We start from the raw sequence: 17,589 nt of genomic DNA, 5'->3' as shown, positions 1-17,589 counted from the left end.
GCATCAATGATCATGAGGAAGGTGAGGGATCAGCCCAGAACTACACGGCAGGACCTGGTCAATGACCTGAAGAGAGCTGGGACCACAGTCTCAAAGAAAACCATTAGTAACACACTACGCCGTCATGGATTAAAATACTGCAGTGCACGTAAGGTCCCACTGCTCAAGCCAGCACATGTCCAGGCCCGTTTCAAGTTTGGGAGAAGGTGGTCTGATGAGACAAAAATAGAGCTTTTTGGTCTAAAATCCACTCGCCGTGTTTGGAGGAAGAAGAAGGATGAGTACAACCCCAAGAACACCATCCCAACCATGAAGCATGGAGGTAGAAACATAATTCTTTGTGGATGCTTTTCTGCAAAGGGGACAGGACGGCTGCACCATATTGAGGGGAGGATGGATGGGGCCATGTATCGCAAGATCTTGGCCAACAACCTCCTTCCCTCAGTAAGAGCATTGAAGATGGGTCATGGCTGGGTCTTCCAGCATGACACCGACCTGAAACACACAACCAGGGTAACTAAGGAGTGGCTCCGCAAGAAGCATCTCAAGGTCCTGGAGTGGCCTAGCCAGTCTCCAGACCTGAACCCAATAGAAAATCTTTGGAGGGAGCTGAAAGTCCGGATTACCCAGCGACAGGCCCGAAACCTGAAGGATCTGGAGAAAGTCTGTATGGAGGAGTGGACCAAAATCCCTGCTGCAGTGTGTGCAAACCTGGTCAAGAACTACAGGAAACATATGATCACTCACAGTTGAAGAGTACCTATGATAAAAAATACAGACTTCTACATGCTTTGTAAGTGGGAAACACTGCCGATTTTGCAGGTTATCAAATACATGTTCTCCCCACTGTACATTGTGTGTGTGTGTGTGTTTGTCTGGCATTTCCTGCCTGGCCCTTTGGTAATGACAGGGTCAACTGGAGCTTCATCAGAAGCGATGTTCTCTGGAACACCTCTGTGTGCTCCCAACCTGTCATGACTGTGTGGTTGATATGAACCAGCAGGCACAAACAGAGTCTGCCAAACAAAACCAGATGAGCACAAATCCCCCGGAGAAATGCTGCACTGACCCCACAACTGTCAGTTTGCATTGTTGACACCTTGATATACAGTACACTTTGAAGACGGCTTTATAGTTTATCGTTCCCTGTAATGTGAGGTAAAGGCTCATTATTCTTTGGGCGTAACATAATTTTGGGTAATGCGTGCAATATTTCACAAATAGAACATACTATACAGCTGTCTGATAAAGGAATTAAACTCATGCAGCTAAAATGGCAAAACAGGACATTTCTTGGGGTATTTCACGAACACATAAATGGTTGACACATACTGTGTGATTATGTCTGTGACAAAACCTTTTTTTCTTCTGCAGGTGGGCTACCCAGCAGGAGATGTTATGTGATATGTGGATTCTGCTCTATGTCCGGAAATGCCGCACCAATTTATCGCAGCAATTAGTGCCAGACATTATAGAAGACAAATGTACAATAAGAGCAGTTATATCTGTCACTCACTCAAACACTCACACACACACATTCTATCGCTTACGTAAATCACCTCAGACCACAATTGCTCTCATAGTCTGTCAAGATTTTTTGTAACGAATGTTCAGAACTTTAAAGGTACTTTTTCTTCATGTGTCTGGAAAGAAACATCCTAGATTGTCTGATTCCAGAGATGTGTGTTTTTGTGTGCCTGTGTCATCCATGAAATGACAATAGCATCTTTCACTGTGGTTTACACACAGACAGACATATAAACAAATATAAACAAAGACGACAGACAGACTGACAGATTTCCGAGCCCTATTCATGAGTAAAAGCCCCTACTGCAGCTTCTCAGTGGTGTGGAGTGCTATAGTGTCCCACTAAAGCTCATAGAGACACACATTTCCATGCAAACAGAGCTCAGTGAATTAATACCATAAAACAACTATTAACTAATGTGTTACATTTCCCTTTAAGGGGACTGACAATGTACAAACAGCTTACATTTTTTATGAGTTCATGTATGCATTTACGTTATTTATTCTACTACATCAGATTGGTTGTCCAGCTATGATTAATTTCTGTTTGCATATACACACTGTTTTATATTTAGTTATGTAAGAACGTGGTGATTTATTAATCCCAACTTTGCAATGAAAACCACATTTCACAATTGTGTACCGTGTATGCCGTATAACATGATGAAGAAAAAGGATACTAGAGACTGTAGATCTACACCTTGAGGTGTTGCATATCGCTTACAACATGTAAATCAAACTTGAATTACACTGGAACTTAAAATACATTTGTGCCTTAAGATGGAATGTTCTTATTTAGTAAATGATGACCTTAAATAAAACCCTGCGCTGAAAAGAGATTAAGAAATCACCACAAAGACTGAGTGTTCCACTCTGAGTATTTCTGTTCTCTGTAATAGTCTGACCAGATGAACACACCCTTCTCCAACCAAGAAATTAGGGATTAAAGACACACTTTAAATAACACAATATTTTAAACACCAGAGTATAATAATACAAAAGCAAAATGAAACTTGAGTGTTAACTTACTGGAAGTACAGTTTATCCTGATACAGTCTAGATGGGGAAGAATAAATGACAGATGAAATTGCATCCTTCAAGGTTATAGCTGCAGACATCCAAAAACAAGAATTCCACCCTTCCGGGGACGTCCACATGCAGAGAGGCGGCCATTTTGTAAAGAGAGGGGGTCCCTTTATGGGACTTGAGGGCTGAGCTTGTTAGCATAAATTACAAACTGCTAACTTTATTCTACAGATTTGACTCCAATTGCAATAGGATTATAATGACTGGTAATGTAGCAATAAGTCTGAAGTAAATATGTTCACAAATGTCAAATCTCTGGGTCATATACAAAGCTATGTCTGATATTACCGGGTGATGTATATTAAAATGCTATTCATTAATAATTTAAAGTCACTACTATAATTCTTAGATAATAAACATACTATAGAGGAAAATGTCATTTATTTAAAACTACATAACAAGGACATTGGCTGTCAACATTAAAAATGGCCGCTTTTATTTTACCAACCACATAGATTCTTAAACCCAGCATAGACTTTCATTCTGGAAAAGTCTCCAGCTCCAAAGCCTTCACACCAACTTGTTGACTAAACAGGCTATTAAAATCATATGTCTGGTATTAGCAAAAAGGTGGTGTTGGCAATTTATATTGGAGCTACGGATCTTTGAAGCCCAGATGCCATTATGTAAGACACTGGAATTAAGAACATTAAATACTTCTATAAGATTACCAATTGTATTTGCAAATATCATATTTGCTGAAAATTTATTGTTTTCTGTTAAAGAGGCCTACAGGTTTCTGTGGTGGCTATTTAAAGTCAGCCTATGGGGTCCTGGGAGGGACATTCTGGGTTGGTCACCATGTGGCTGGTGGGTTCATGTGTCGTCAACCGCAACAGAAAAGTGGGAGCGAACAGCCACGATCCAATCAGCACCAGCACCATGCAGAGGCACAAGACCCTCATTTCGAACAGAATGATAAAGAAAATGTGTGGTTCAGTAGGAAGAGCTTTGTGTTTGCGAAGCCAAAAGTCATGGGTTTGATTCCCGCTGGGGACACCCATATGTAATATGTATTCTTTGAATAAAAGCATCTGCTAAGTAGAATGATATAGCTTTTTTTACTTTCTAAACCATTCATCTCATGGTTTTTGTACACACATTAAGAATATACACTCACCTAAAGGATTATTAGGAACACCATATTATTACTGTGTTTGACCCCCTTTCGCCTTCAGAACTGCCTTAATTCTACGTGGCATTGATTCAACAAGGTGCTGAAAGCATTCTTTAGAAATGTTGGCCCATATTGATAGGATAGCATCTTGCAGTTGATGGAGATTTGTGGGATGCACATCCAGGGCACGAAGCTCCCGTTCCACCACATCCCAAAGATGCTCTGTTGGGTTGAGATCTGGTGACTGTGGGGGCCATTTCAGTACAGTGAACTCATTGTCATGTTCAAGAAACCAATTTGAAATGATTTGAGCTTTGTGACATGGTGCATTATCCTGCTGGAAGTAGCCATCAGAGGATGGGTACATGGTGGTCATAAAGGGATGAACATGGTCAGAAACAATGCTCAGGTAGGCCGTGGCATTTAAACAATGCCCAATTGGCACTAAGGGGCCTAAAGTGTGCCATGAAAACACCCCCACACCATTACACCACCACCACCAGCCTGCACAGTGGTAACAAGGCATGATGGATCCATGTTCTCATTCTGTTTATGCCAAATTCTGACTCTACCATTTGAATGTCTCAACAGAAATCAAGACTCATCAGACCAGGTCTCATCAGACATTCTTCCAGTCTTCAACTGTCCAATTTTGGTGAGCTCGTGCAAATTGTAGCCTCTTTTTCCTATTTGTAGTGGAGATGAGTGGTACCCAGTAGGGTCTTCTGCTGTTGTAGCCCATCCGCCTCAAAGTTGTGCGTGTTGTGGCTTCACAAATGTTTTGCTGCATACCTCGGTTGTAACGAGTGGTTATTTCAGTCAAAGTTGCTCTTCTATCAGCTTTAATCAGTCAGCCCATTCTCCTCTGACCTCTAGCATCAACAAGGCATTTTCGCCCACAGGACTGCCGCATACTGGATGTTTTTCCCTTTTCACACCATTCTTTGTAAACCCTAGAAATGGTTGTGTGTGAAAATCCCAGCTGAGCAGATTGTGAAATACTCAGACCGGCCCGTCTGGCACCAACAACCATGCCACGTTCAAAATTGCTTAAATCACCTTTCTTTCCCATTCTGACATTCAGTTTGGAGTTCAGGAGATTGTCTTGACCAGGACCACACCCCTAAATGCATTGAAGCAACTGCCATGTGACTGGTTGATTAGATAATTGCATTAATGAGAAATTGAACAGGTGTTCCTAATAATCCTTTCGGTGAGTGTATATCTCTTCATCACTTAAATGTGGATGTATGATGCTTAGCACTGATACTGTAGTTAACTGTGTAGAGTGGTTTGGTGTAGTCAATTTTTGTTGACGCATTGAAGTTGTAAGAAGATAAATGACTTCTTATGATGATGACGATAAGAGGCATTCATGTTGTACATAGTATTGTACGTAGCCTGTCAATGGTTACTATGCTATAATTATGCAAGATAAAATGACAGAAATATTCAGCCATATTAAAGCTGTAGGCTATGTATGTTAGTGCTTCTTTCCTTTTTGTAACACAGTGGTGTGTTTGTAAAAATGAAAGGTTGCCTGGGGGGGCAGCCAACTGCAGGTTTGGCTGGGCTCTGTTCTCGGGCTGTTCGCCTGACGGGCCGCAGGCTTAAGGCCTTTGAAGGGGTGAATACCATCTTTTGACAAAGCATGATGGGAAATGGAGTTGAAAGCTAGGAGATGTACATAGAGAGTGTGGATATTATGTATATAAACAAAGAGAAAAAAGTACCCAAAATCAAAAGCTAATAATTTTTATGTTGAGGCAAGAAGATGAAGTTAGCGGAAAATGTAAAGTCAATATTTTCTTTCTCCATTTCCTGTAGATGATTAGGTGAAAATCAGTTTGAGGAAGTCACCTCTTAGAAAGTCACAGCACTACACAAGAATTAAAGATATGTATTTCATATGATAAATAGTTTTTTTGAACGTTTGCTAATCAGCAATATTTTGACATTACAAAATACACGGTTCATTTATAAAAAATATAATTAGAAATCTCCCGGTACTGTGACTGTCTGAAAAGTTATTATTTTTACAGGACTATGACAATGGCTATGGTTTATCTGTTCAAAAGATGGGACCGTACAGCATGTGTATCAATGTAAATAACTTTCAGAATGAAATACTGTAGCATTGATAATGCTAAATAAAAACTATATAACTAGTCAAAAATCTATATTAAGAAGTTTTTCAAGGATTTATTCAATCAGTATCTAATGACACAGATCACAATTAAGTCCATGCAAATAAAACAATCGCCTTCAACTATTATAGCTATCCTCTATAAACCAAAGCAAACTAAGACTTTCAAAAAGCTTAACAGAGAACAGTGATGACGGGGATAGAGACAGCGAATGGAGAGGGCAGAGGACACGGCCACGCGTTTCAACGTGTGGCGCGCTCGGTAGTGTCATACGATACCTAGGTTGACCGTTAGCTTGACCCGGCCCCCGTCCAGCTCCAGGCGCAGCGTGTCGGCCGAGTCCCGCGAGGTGGTGGCCATCAAGAGGCCGTAGGCCCGCTGGGACATGAAACGCAGCGACGCATCCTCCGCCTCCGTGTGCATCACCTGGGGCATCACCACCTTCATGTACATGCTGCCGTCGTAACTCAAGATGGACGCCTCTGTGTGGGAGATGGAGGGGGGGGGGGGGGGGTCTTGTTTAGGGAAAGAAATCGCCATTGTAAAAATAGGAATAGAACGCTCCCCATGCTATAGCCCCGTGCTGGTTTCCCATCATCCCCCTCCACAGGTGAGACACTATTCATCTTTTTTTTCCCGTCTGTCAAAGCCATTTCTCAAATGTTGGGTACATGTGTCTAATGCACTACAGCGTGCTGTGGACACCCCTATAGCACGTCCAACCGTGCTCATTTACACACAGATGAGGGCGGAGGCGCGGCACAAGGGTTGGAACATGGAGCACACACACATACCTCCCAGCCCGCTCCGGTATACCTGTCTCTTCACGGTAACGACTAGAGGGGGAAGGTGCTTGCATGGAAATGCGTTAAATCAGCCATGAAATAGCTCCTCTGACAGAGGCGGGTTTTAAAGCACTGGGGATGAGTACCGGAATGAAACGGGAGGAGACTGACTGGGCCAGCCAACATCTGCTGGAATCTGGATCCACTCTTATTACCAGCCCGCTCTGTTCTCTTTCTCTGCTCTTGCGCTTTGTCTGTTCTTCAGTCTCCGCTTTTTGCTTCCCGCCATTCAGTCAGCAGCCACAAGCACTCATTTAATTATGACGGTTGTAAAAACAGCATGCGCAAAACACACACAAAGTGGGTGCCCTCGCTTGGTGCGGCCGTGAAGGAACTGCCGACAAACCCCCAGAGTACATCCCGATCAATGCTGTTATGTACGGTTAGAGGACCCCCTCCCCAGGCACTTGTCAATGCTGAAATGATGCCGACCACGCCGAACTGGCTTAACCAGGAGATGGGGGGCACCAAACCACGGAGAAAAAGGGGAACAGAGAGGAGAGAGAGAAAGAGGTTGGGAGGAAAGGAAGGGAATATGGAGGAAGAGGTAGTGAGCTGGAGAGTGAAGGAGAGATCAAAATACAACGTTAGAGAGAAGGCTGACAGCAAATTCAGAAGCAGGAGAGTTAACTGGGGAAAGAGAGTGGTAGAAAGAACGAGAGCTGAGAGGAAAAAAAAGATACAGCAAGAGGCACAACAAAATTGTGAAATGGTATTTGATATGGACAGAATGTACTGCAAGCGGAAGTGACAGAGCGAGAGGGACAGATAGAGAGGCCTTCAGACAACATCTACGGTTGACTATGAGGTGTGAAGAGAAGAGGATCGGAGAGGTTTAATGTGCCAGTGAGTGACTGTCAGGCTGATGCTAACTGACAGAGCTACAGACCCCTGAGCGACAGACAAACAGATAGACTTGTCACTATAGTGTTCACACAGACAGACAATAGTTAGAGATATCTTCTAAGATGGAAAAATCTCAAATCTATGCTTTGTAAGTTATCAGTCTGAGCAAATGTATGCAATTATTATTTCTTGTGAAGAAACATGAGAAACAGATGAACAATCATCAACTGATGATTTATACACTGATGAGCCTAAACATCATGACCACCTGTCTAATATGCTGTTGGTCCTCTGTGTGTCACTGAAACAGCACCGACCCAACGAGGCACGGACTCTACAAGACCCCTGAAGGTGTCCCGTGGTATCTGGTACCAAGACGTTAGCAGCAGATCCTTCGAGTCCTGTAAGTTGTGAGGTGGAGCCACCGTGGATCGGACTTGGTGGTCCAGGACATCCCATTGATGGTCAATGGGATTGAAACCTTGAACTCTTTATCATGCTCCTAAATCCATCCCTGAAGAATGTGTGCAGTGTGGTAGGGCACATTATCCTGCTTAAAGTGACCATTGCCATACCTGGTTTGGAACAATGTTTAGGTACAGTAGGTGGCACTTGTCAAATTGATGTCCACATGAATGCCCAGACCCAGGGTTTCCCAGCAGAACACTCCCTCCACCGGCTTGTCGTCTTCCCACAGTACCTCCTGGTGCCATCACTTCTCCAGTTAAATGGCGCACACGTACACAGCCTTCCATGTGGCGTAAAAGAAAACAGGACTCATCGGACCAGGCAACCTTCTTCCACTGCTCCACAGTCCAGGTCTGACGCTCACGTGCCCATTGTAGGCGCTTTCGACGGTGGACAGGAGTTCCCATGGGCACTCTGAACGGTCTATGGCTACACAGCCCCATACGCAGCAGAATGTGACGCACCGTGTGTTGTGACACATTTGGCCCTTGTCAAAGTCGCTCAGGTCTTTATTGCTGCCCATTTCTCCTGCATCCAACACATTGACTATGAGAACTGATTGTTCACTTACCATCTAATCTACCCAGAACTTGACATGTGCCCTTGTCTGGAGATGATCAATGTTATTTGATTCACCTGTGATTGGTCATAATGGTTTGGCTCAACAGTGTTTATCCTATGTTATACTCATGTTCTGCTGTCTGCCTCATATTACGCCTCTCAGAACAGAATAGTGTATATACAACCAGTTTTGCATTTTAAAACATCAATTACAGTCCTCTACATGCTTTGCAAGTAGGAAAACCTGCAAAATCGGCAGTGTATCAAACACTTGTTCTCCCCACTGTATACTTCATGTACACTTAAATGATAAATATGATTACAGTTAAAACTCAACCATTTAACTCAAGACAAATATCTTTTTTGTCTAAGCCCCATAGGCAAATCATACATTCATCTATTTAATCAGAAGGGCTGTTCAGAAAGCAGTTTGTTTTTACAACAAACAATTAAAAAGATGTCAAACTACACAGCATAACTAAATGCGCATAGTCCGCTAACAGGTCAAATTATTAGAATAATTTTTTCAAATGATGAGCTTTACAGCTGTGTGGCACCTACTAAAGATAGTTGATAAATAACCTTCCCAGTGACCCCGGTCAACACCTTGTCACTCTCAGCAAACATCAAGGTGGTGACTCACTTCTGCGGGACCATGTTCTACAACACTGGTAGAGTGCAACGTCACCTCACACAGGAAGCCTCGCAGGTACTCATCCAGGCACTTGTCTTCTCGTGTCTGGACTACTGGATCTCACCGTTGGCAAGGCTCCCTGCTCGTTCTGTAAAATCACAACAACTAATCTAGAATGCCACGTCACACCTGGTGTTCAACCTTTGCCAGGTTCTCCCATGTCGTCCGACACATTGCACACTCCACTGGCTTCCAGCTGAAAAACACATGCACATAACTATGGTGCTTCCCTGGGACTGGCAAGGGAACTTCCACTAACTTCAGGCAACAAGCAAACCTTACATTCCTACCCCAGCTCTTGGTCCTGCCACTTCCGGTCACTTATGGAAGGAAAACTCCAGTTCGGCCAAATCAGTGCACAACTCCATGTTGGCCCAAACTTCCCTTGAGGCTTGAACAACAGCCCCTTCTCATTTCCAGAAAATCCTACCTTTCTAAATAGTAGCTTAAGTAACTCAACTTTTGACTGATATCCAACTCTGTTCTGAGTCTGCGTCACTTGACTTATATGCGAATATTCGTACATTCGTTCATGTTTTACAAAAAGTGTGTTTGATCTTAGTTTAACAATATTATGAAAATATATGTAAAATGAAGGACAGGATGTACTGCAGAAGTGATTTAAGCGTATGGAAAACCACCACCCTTCTAATGAAATATTCAACTGTATCTCCTTTATTCAACTGTCATTGATTCAACTGTCATTTTGTAGTATTCTGTACATTTCAGCTTGCTGTTTCATGTTCATGTACAGTTGGCAAAATTATATTCCCAATAAATGAACAAGATATTACATTTTATCGAAAGCGACTTTGAGTCTGGCATGCATATAATTTACCTACAATGTGGCCCCAGGAATCAACCACACAGTCCTGGCATTGCAAGTGCTATACATTCAGAGCCACAAAAGACCACATAAATCATGGAACTCCCCCACACTGTTAATATATCATGAATGCAGACCTTATCCCATGCCGTGGCTTACTCAAAGCTCTCATTAAAGCCAGTAATGAAGTGACAAACTGCCTTACCACCAGGGATTTGCCCAATTGAATCAACAAAGAGCTTTAATTGACATTCCATCCAACCTATTGATGATCCAGCCTCAATGCTGGGATGGAATGTTCAATCAAGATGTGTGGATCCGGGGATGTGATTGGTTGACTGTTGTGACATTCAATCATCCATTTGTAACTATCTGATTCTGTTGTCCTTTGTATTTTCTGTGATAATGTAAACTCTTGTTGAATATTGCATGTCTTTGAGAGTATGTGTGTGTGTTTCGTCGGGCATCAGCCTCTCCGAGATATGCATTCAGATGACCTGCTCCGTTGAAAGGACACTGGCAATGTGCTCTCTGGTAATGAAAGGACTCGCCATGCATTAAGAGCCAATCAATGTTCATTATACTGTCAGCATCCTTGGCATCGGCAAAAGAGCTACTATCTCCCAATGACAAGGGCACTGCACTCACGCCATGACGACCGCACTCCGCTGCTCCCCACTGTCCTGTTGTGTGTGTGTGTGTGTGTGTCTGCGTGGGTTCAGGCACCAGCACGAGAAACATTATGTAACCGCTGTGAGAAAAGGAGAGAAGTCGGAACACCTTTCACTGTGTTCTGTTTGACATGCTGGGGACTTGGCACACTTCCATTTCCTTAATGAATGAGTGTGTGTCCACAATGCTTAAAGGCTATATCCTTTATGTATATTAATTTGCTCTCACATGATGGAGGTTAGCAGAACAACTGTTCATCTACTATCTACAGGCTATCTACATTAAACCTAACCTTAAACCTTCCCATATTCCTTACACTGATTCTAAACGTAATCCTTAATCCTAGCAAGCATTTACTTTGTTTTTGATAGTTTGTATATAGTATGAATATCTGCAGCGCATCTACAAATGGTAATTTAGACCAAAAATAGTGTAACCAAAACTTAATTTTGCATAATCTAAAATGATAAAAAGCAATATAGATGGCACACCGACTCCCCACAATTACCAGTTCCTGTTTTCTCACTTGATCAGAAATTGAGAGAGCTTTGTTAAATTTTAGCAACCATGAAATGAACGAGAGCATTGGGTCTCCCTAAACGTAAGGCATTTTGACCCACTTTTGGTCAACCAGCTAACAAAAGCTATGAAAACATTATTTGAGGATATTTAAAAAAATATGAAAAAGTGATCAAGATGTCACAATGATTCCCTACAGTATTCACTTTAACAGATATTCTCTCACTTTAACAGATTTTGAGTGACCTGTGTCGAATTTTAACAACCAGGAAATGAGCAAGAGAATTGGGTCTCTCTAAAAGCACTATTTCGCCCACTTTTGGTTGAACAGCTTACAAAAGCTGTAAACCATTTTTTTTTTCTCAACAAAATAACAAAAACAAAAAGCTATTTAGATGTCACAATGGTTCCCTACACAATTTAATGCTTGTTTTCTCACTTGAACAGAAACAGACTGATTTAGCTTTTTGCCACTTGCTATTTCTTGGGAAGATAATCGTGTGGCTTTGTGAAGACGATGGGTGAGAAGGGGTGTGCTGGTTTTCCATTTGCCAACAGATGCTGGTGTGGCTTCTGTTGGCCAATAGACATTCTGCTTTTTAGGATGCCCTTTTGCCTAAACCCACATCATTTCTGAGGAGTAAATGTTGTGAAACTCTAGCTTACCAAAGACATGTTACGGACTGTGTCTTACAATGAAAATTCTACACTTTAATGTTTATTTCCTATAATTTCGTATAATAAAATACTTTTTAGTTCAGCTGATAGACATTTCCTGAATTTAAGCACAATGGGGTATATGGCCATAATATCAAGGCTAAGAGCTGTTCTTAGGCTTAACATATCATGGAGTGCCTGGACACCAGGCTTAGCTATGGTATACTGGCAATATACCACAAACTCCCAAGATGCCTAATTGCAATTATAAACTGGCTACCAACAAATTAGAGCAGTGTAAAGTTCTGTAATGTCATACCGTTGTATAAGGTATCATATACCACGGCTATCAGCCAATCAGCATTCCAGACTCAAAGCAACTAATTTCTAATTTTGTATGAACACACTTCTCAAAAGACACACCATGTTGATTAAAACTCACAATATGTGACATTATACTCCAGATTATCTGTCATTTCGATGAAACTTTGCCATAAGATGCCACAAAAAAGCATAAAATACAATCACACTACTGAATACCTATTACAAACTGCTGAGTGGAATTTAAAACACTATTATAAAACAGTATTAATAAATCATAACCAGAAGATGTTACTGAATTTCAGCTAGAAATATGGCGATTTACATGATATTATAGACTGTAAATTATGTCTTAAGAGTATGCTGAAAATATACAAATACCTATTTTGTTGGGATTTTGCATTGTAATTCACCAACACTTGAAATGAATCCCAAGAACACAATGGGACAAAAATAAATGTTTGGAAGAGTTATAGGTTTGTAGCCAAAAAAAAATGTTTATTCTGCTCCAGTCTCAGCATTTTGTCTCAGAATTAGGTCAAAGATATTCACCTAAATCTTAGACTATACCATAAAAAATGTCATTGTTTTTAATTAATCTTCTGGACATGATTTCTATAAACATATATGATTCAGATACATTTAATAGAATATGAATATGAGTCTCAAGTTCATGTAATTGTATTATACTGTCCTGTTGTGCTAATGGATACAGATACAGAGTGCAGGAAACATACTAGTCAGCACAGTAGATTTACAGTAAGTTACCAATTTTCATTTCTGAAAGTCCGGACAATTCATGCAACAGTGAAACGGGTCAGGTTTGGCTGTACTCTCATTGTCCTACCATGTACAAGAAAATGGTAAATGTATTTGTGATTCCAAAAAATGGTAAGCTTTGTTCTTGTTAGATTTTAACTGAAGGTCACAGGTGGGGGATCTTGTAACAGTGTTTTTGAGCAATAGCAAACAAACTGTAATACAAACCCGTTTCTCTTTTTAATTTCACTGAGGGTGCTCACACACACGTGTGAGAGAGGGAAAGGGAATCAGTTACTCTGTGCGGCTCATTGTAATTGCTGATGAAGAAGATGAACATGAGAGGGTGGGGAAGGCAGACTGATTTTAAAGTCGGCTCCACTTTGCATAATTACCACACAAATTACACCGGAAAGAGAAGGTACCATTAGGATAAAAGCTTGGAGGATTTGAAAATGAGAGTTTTGCGGCAATCTACTAGCAGATGTGAGGGCAGCCGAGGAGTAACAGGAGGTTGATCTAATAGATGTGCTCATCTAGAACGTTGATCCAGAATCCCCCAACCCCTCCAACACACACACACACACACTCAGGAAAACATGCACATGCATGTGGGCGAATACACAAACAGACAACAAATCCCACATACAGAGATCCCAAACCTGGGGCACTTCCCCATTCTCTAACCTATAAGGGAATTTTGCTGGAGTGCCTTCACAAGTGGCAGAATTTCAAAGCAAAAAACTAAAAAACGCTTCCGTTTTTTCAAGGTCCCTAGTCCTGAGTGCCTGCCAGTGGATTAAATGACTTGAAATAAGAACAAAACTGCCCTCCACCCCCCCACACACAGAAATAAATAAGCAAGTTAAGCAAGAGACCAGTTCCAAACTAATACAGACAGTCAAAAGAGACCAACGTCACAGTTGCTGCTCTCAGTTATTAAGTTAGAAATGCATTCAATCATATCAATTGTCTTGGAACTCCGACTTGAAGTCACTCAACAAACGCTGACATCGCCACACCCTGCAGAGAACATAACCGCCGGTCATTGTTTCATTGCATTCCCCAACGTTGATGTCGAACGCTGATGATCGTTCATGGCACAGTACCCAAAGACAAGCGAAAATTATAAATGAACTTATGATGCGTCGAGACATGACCTTACCAATGTCCTCTGTGAGTCTCGACTGTGCTGTGGAGACCTGCGGTGCTCACAAATTACCACATGGTGGCAGCAGAGTCCATGCTCACTTGTACATTTTCACTGTAGCCTGAGGGGCGACAGGGGTGCGGAGCGGTGATAGGAGTGAGGAACAGACAGCAATAGATGGAGAGTGGGGAAGAGAGTGAGAGAGTTGGATAGAGAAATAGAGTTGGGGGAGAGGGAGAGACTAGTTGTATAGAGAAATAGAGTTGGGGGAGAGGGAGATACTAGTTGGATAGAGAAATAGAGTTGGGGGAGAGGGAGAGACTAGTTGGATAGAGAAATAGAGTTGGGGGAGAGGGAGAGACTAGTTGGATAGAGAAATAGAGTTGGGGGAGAGGGAGAGACTAGTTGGATAGAGAAATGGAGTTGGGGGAGAGGGAGAGACTAGTTGGATAATGTTTATGGATCCGGGGAGAGTTTAAATCAAAACAACAAGTCACTGTTTGTAGGCAGTGACGTCATTGAACTATGGTGGACTGAGTCAAATGTTTAGTCAGTGTGGTAAGAGTGGGTTTGGCTTTACAAGCAGGTCGTATGACGCACTCCTCTGTCCTTCCCCCTAAATCCACCTTCCTGACATCGGCCCACACTGGTTTCACTTGATCCCACTACAAACTCCCCCTTCTGTCAACTCTTGCAGATGACAGAATCTCCATAGAAATGTGAGAAGGGTGTGTCAATAAACTTCAGAGGGTAAAAATCATTGACACTGAAATAAAGACGTTGTACTCCAGCAGATGGACAACTCAGAAAATGACTCAAGGAAAACCAAGCCTGAAAACAGAATGCAACGGGAATTCTGCAGCGGCATTCTGGAGTTCTGATTTACATGTTTCTTAAAGATATAATGACAGAGAGCGAGTGTGTGAGGAAAAAAAAAAGAGCAATGATAGTAAGAGTGAGAGACTTGTAGAATAAGAGAAATAAACAGCGTGTGTGTTTGACGGGAGAGAGCAAGACGACTGGATATGGGGGGCTGAGCAAGGGTTAGCGGAAGGATAGAAGTACAGAGATTGATGAGGAGACGGAAATCGAGAAAAAAAGGGTGATGCAGACTCTGGGAGGGGCAGAGAAGGATGGGGGAGAAATGTAGAGGGCCTGGTAAGGAAATGTTTAGGGGAGGAAAAGAGGGATGAAAGGAATGGTGAAGAGAGGGACGGAGAGGCGCATCCTCCCCCACGTGCTTTCCTTCCCCAGGCCACTGACGGATTTGTGGTGTTTATGTAACAAGCTGGAAAGCTCCTAAACAAACGTTCAGCTGCTACGCAACACACACATTCAAGATACACAACAAACACACATATATACACAACAAATAGAGGATTAGGTAGACTGGAATAACACTGAACACCAGTTCTTCAGCTACCAGATATAAACCACTATCTATTTAGCATGCCAAGGTCTGTTATGGTTTGTGTGTGTGTGTGTGTGTGTGTGTGTTTCACAGTCCTAGGGGAGTTCTTGATTTCATACTCCTTGCGTCAATCAATCTATCAATCAAATGTAGCAGTTGAACTAATTTCACGTCACAGACAAACTGCCTAAAACCCCCAAGAGCAAGCAATAAGCAAGCACTGTTGATTAACAGTGGCTAGAAAAAATCCCTAGAAAGTTTGGAACCTAAGAAGAAACATATAGAGGAGCCAGGCTCTAGCAGCTAACCAGACCTCTTCTGGCTGTGCTGGCTGGAAATCTTAAAAGTATATATTTTTATCATTCTACAATATATTTAAAAGTTCAGGTGACCAATGGGTGAATAAATGAATGTGGGCTGTGGCAGAATCTAGATCAGCAATCAGCAAGACAACCAGGTTGTCTCTAAATCAGGCCCGGTAGTTCTGAGGCATGATCCTACTACAGTTCCACAGCACAAATAAATTAGAGGGAGTTTACTTGAAATCCAATAAGATACCAGATAAGACGAATTTCACCTGACAGGGCCGACTGATCCTGAACTTCCCACACATCACAGCATAGCCACTGGGACAGTGGGGTATGGCCACACTGTGGTCCTGTCCAAATGTAACTCTGTCCAGGCCAACCAGGCAGAACATGGATCTGTTCACGTTGCCAAGCATAGACCCAGACCACCAAAAGGACTCCAACTAATCCACCAATAGACCTGAGACAAGGCAGAGTACAGCCCAGAGAGTCCCAGGCAGCGGTAGCAGGAGTCTTGGCGAGAAAGAAAAACTTTTTTTGGGGGGGGGGTGGGGGGGGGGGGGTTCTCTTGTGCACTGTTGAACCAATCCAGGAAATGTGGAGGAGGAGTTAAGGCCTTATTACCATCCAGAAGCATTTCCTGTGAAAATCAGAATTTTCAGCTGTGGGGCTCTGCCATGAAGCATAGAGAGAGAGAGACTACTCAGATAGACTACATGGAAAGAATACTGATTAAGAGACTACTCAGAGAGACTACATGGAAAGAATACTGAATAAGAGACTACTCAGAGAGACTACATGGAAAGAATACTGAATAAGAGACTACTCAGAGAGACTACATGGAAAGAATACTGAATAAGAGACTGCTCAGAGAGACTACATGGAAAGAATACTGAATAAGAGACTACTCAGAGAGACTACATGGAAAGAATACTGCATAAGAGACTACTCAGAGATATTACATGGAACAAATACTGAATAAGAGACTACTCAGAGAGACTACATGGAACGAATACTGATTAAGAGACTACTCAGAGAGACTACATTGAAAATATACTGAATAAGAGACTACTCAGAGAGACTACATGGAAAGTATACTGAATAAGAGACTACTCAGAGAGACTACATGGAAAGTATACTGAATAAGAGACTACTCAGAGAGACTACATGGAAAGTATACTGAATAAGAGACTACTCAGAGAGACTACATGGAAAGTATACTGAATAAGAGACTACTCAGAGTGACTACATGGAAAGTAATGTTCAATTTGATAGTGGATGCACTGATGTTAGTTTCTCCTCTCATGGTACTGTAGACAGCAGTGCTTCACCAAGCGGGAGCAAAGGACACAGTGACTCTCCCCACTGAATATTCTGTATCACCATGACATTCAGATGGTTACTGGTAAAAATATTATATAATCCAAGTAATTTCTTCTTTAGGCTGCTATCCTACTCAAAATAATTCTTGAAAGGTAAATAATAGGGGCTATTTTATCTATTGCAGTGATTGATACAGCTGCCATGCAATCGTCTTTAGCTGGCTTTTGGGAAACAACTCACTGTCAGTCCTCTTGATCCAACATTGGTGCTCTGGTCATTCACACAAGCATGTCATTGTGCATCCCAGGGGTGTTATTGGAAGCTAATTGGCATTTCACTATGACATCCAGAT

At 42.0% G+C, this 17,589-nt stretch overlaps 1 protein-coding gene across 22 annotated transcripts in view; it reads right to left on the bottom strand.

The window, feature by feature from the left end:
- Window positions 1–17,589, bottom strand: part of nrxn3a (neurexin 3a) — a 336,640-nt gene that overhangs the window by 194,850 nt on the left and 124,201 nt on the right. For 16 of the 22 annotated variants that reach the window (XR_001198455.4, XR_001198457.4, XR_001198456.4 and 13 more), the window contains 2 exons: window positions 6,156–6,359; window positions 2,557–2,583 (listed from right to left, as the gene is read on the bottom strand). Coding sequence is in view for 17 of the 22 variants with exons in the window: in XM_010878613.4 (XP_010876915.3) it covers window positions 2,557–2,583; window positions 6,156–6,359 (231 nt within the window). In the remaining 5 variants the exon portion in view is untranslated. The remainder of the gene's footprint in view (window positions 1–2,556; window positions 2,584–6,155; window positions 6,360–17,589) is intronic. The other 6 variants (XR_004576861.1, XR_828372.4, XM_034297355.1 and 3 more) reach the window with 1 other exon arrangement.

This window comes from Esox lucius, chromosome 15 (genome assembly GCF_011004845.1).
Source record: "Esox lucius isolate fEsoLuc1 chromosome 15, fEsoLuc1.pri, whole genome shotgun sequence".
Lineage (NCBI taxonomy): Eukaryota > Metazoa > Chordata > Actinopteri > Esociformes > Esocidae > Esox > Esox lucius.
Note: the sequence above shows the minus strand (reverse complement) of the source record. Positions and strands in the feature narration are given on the sequence as shown.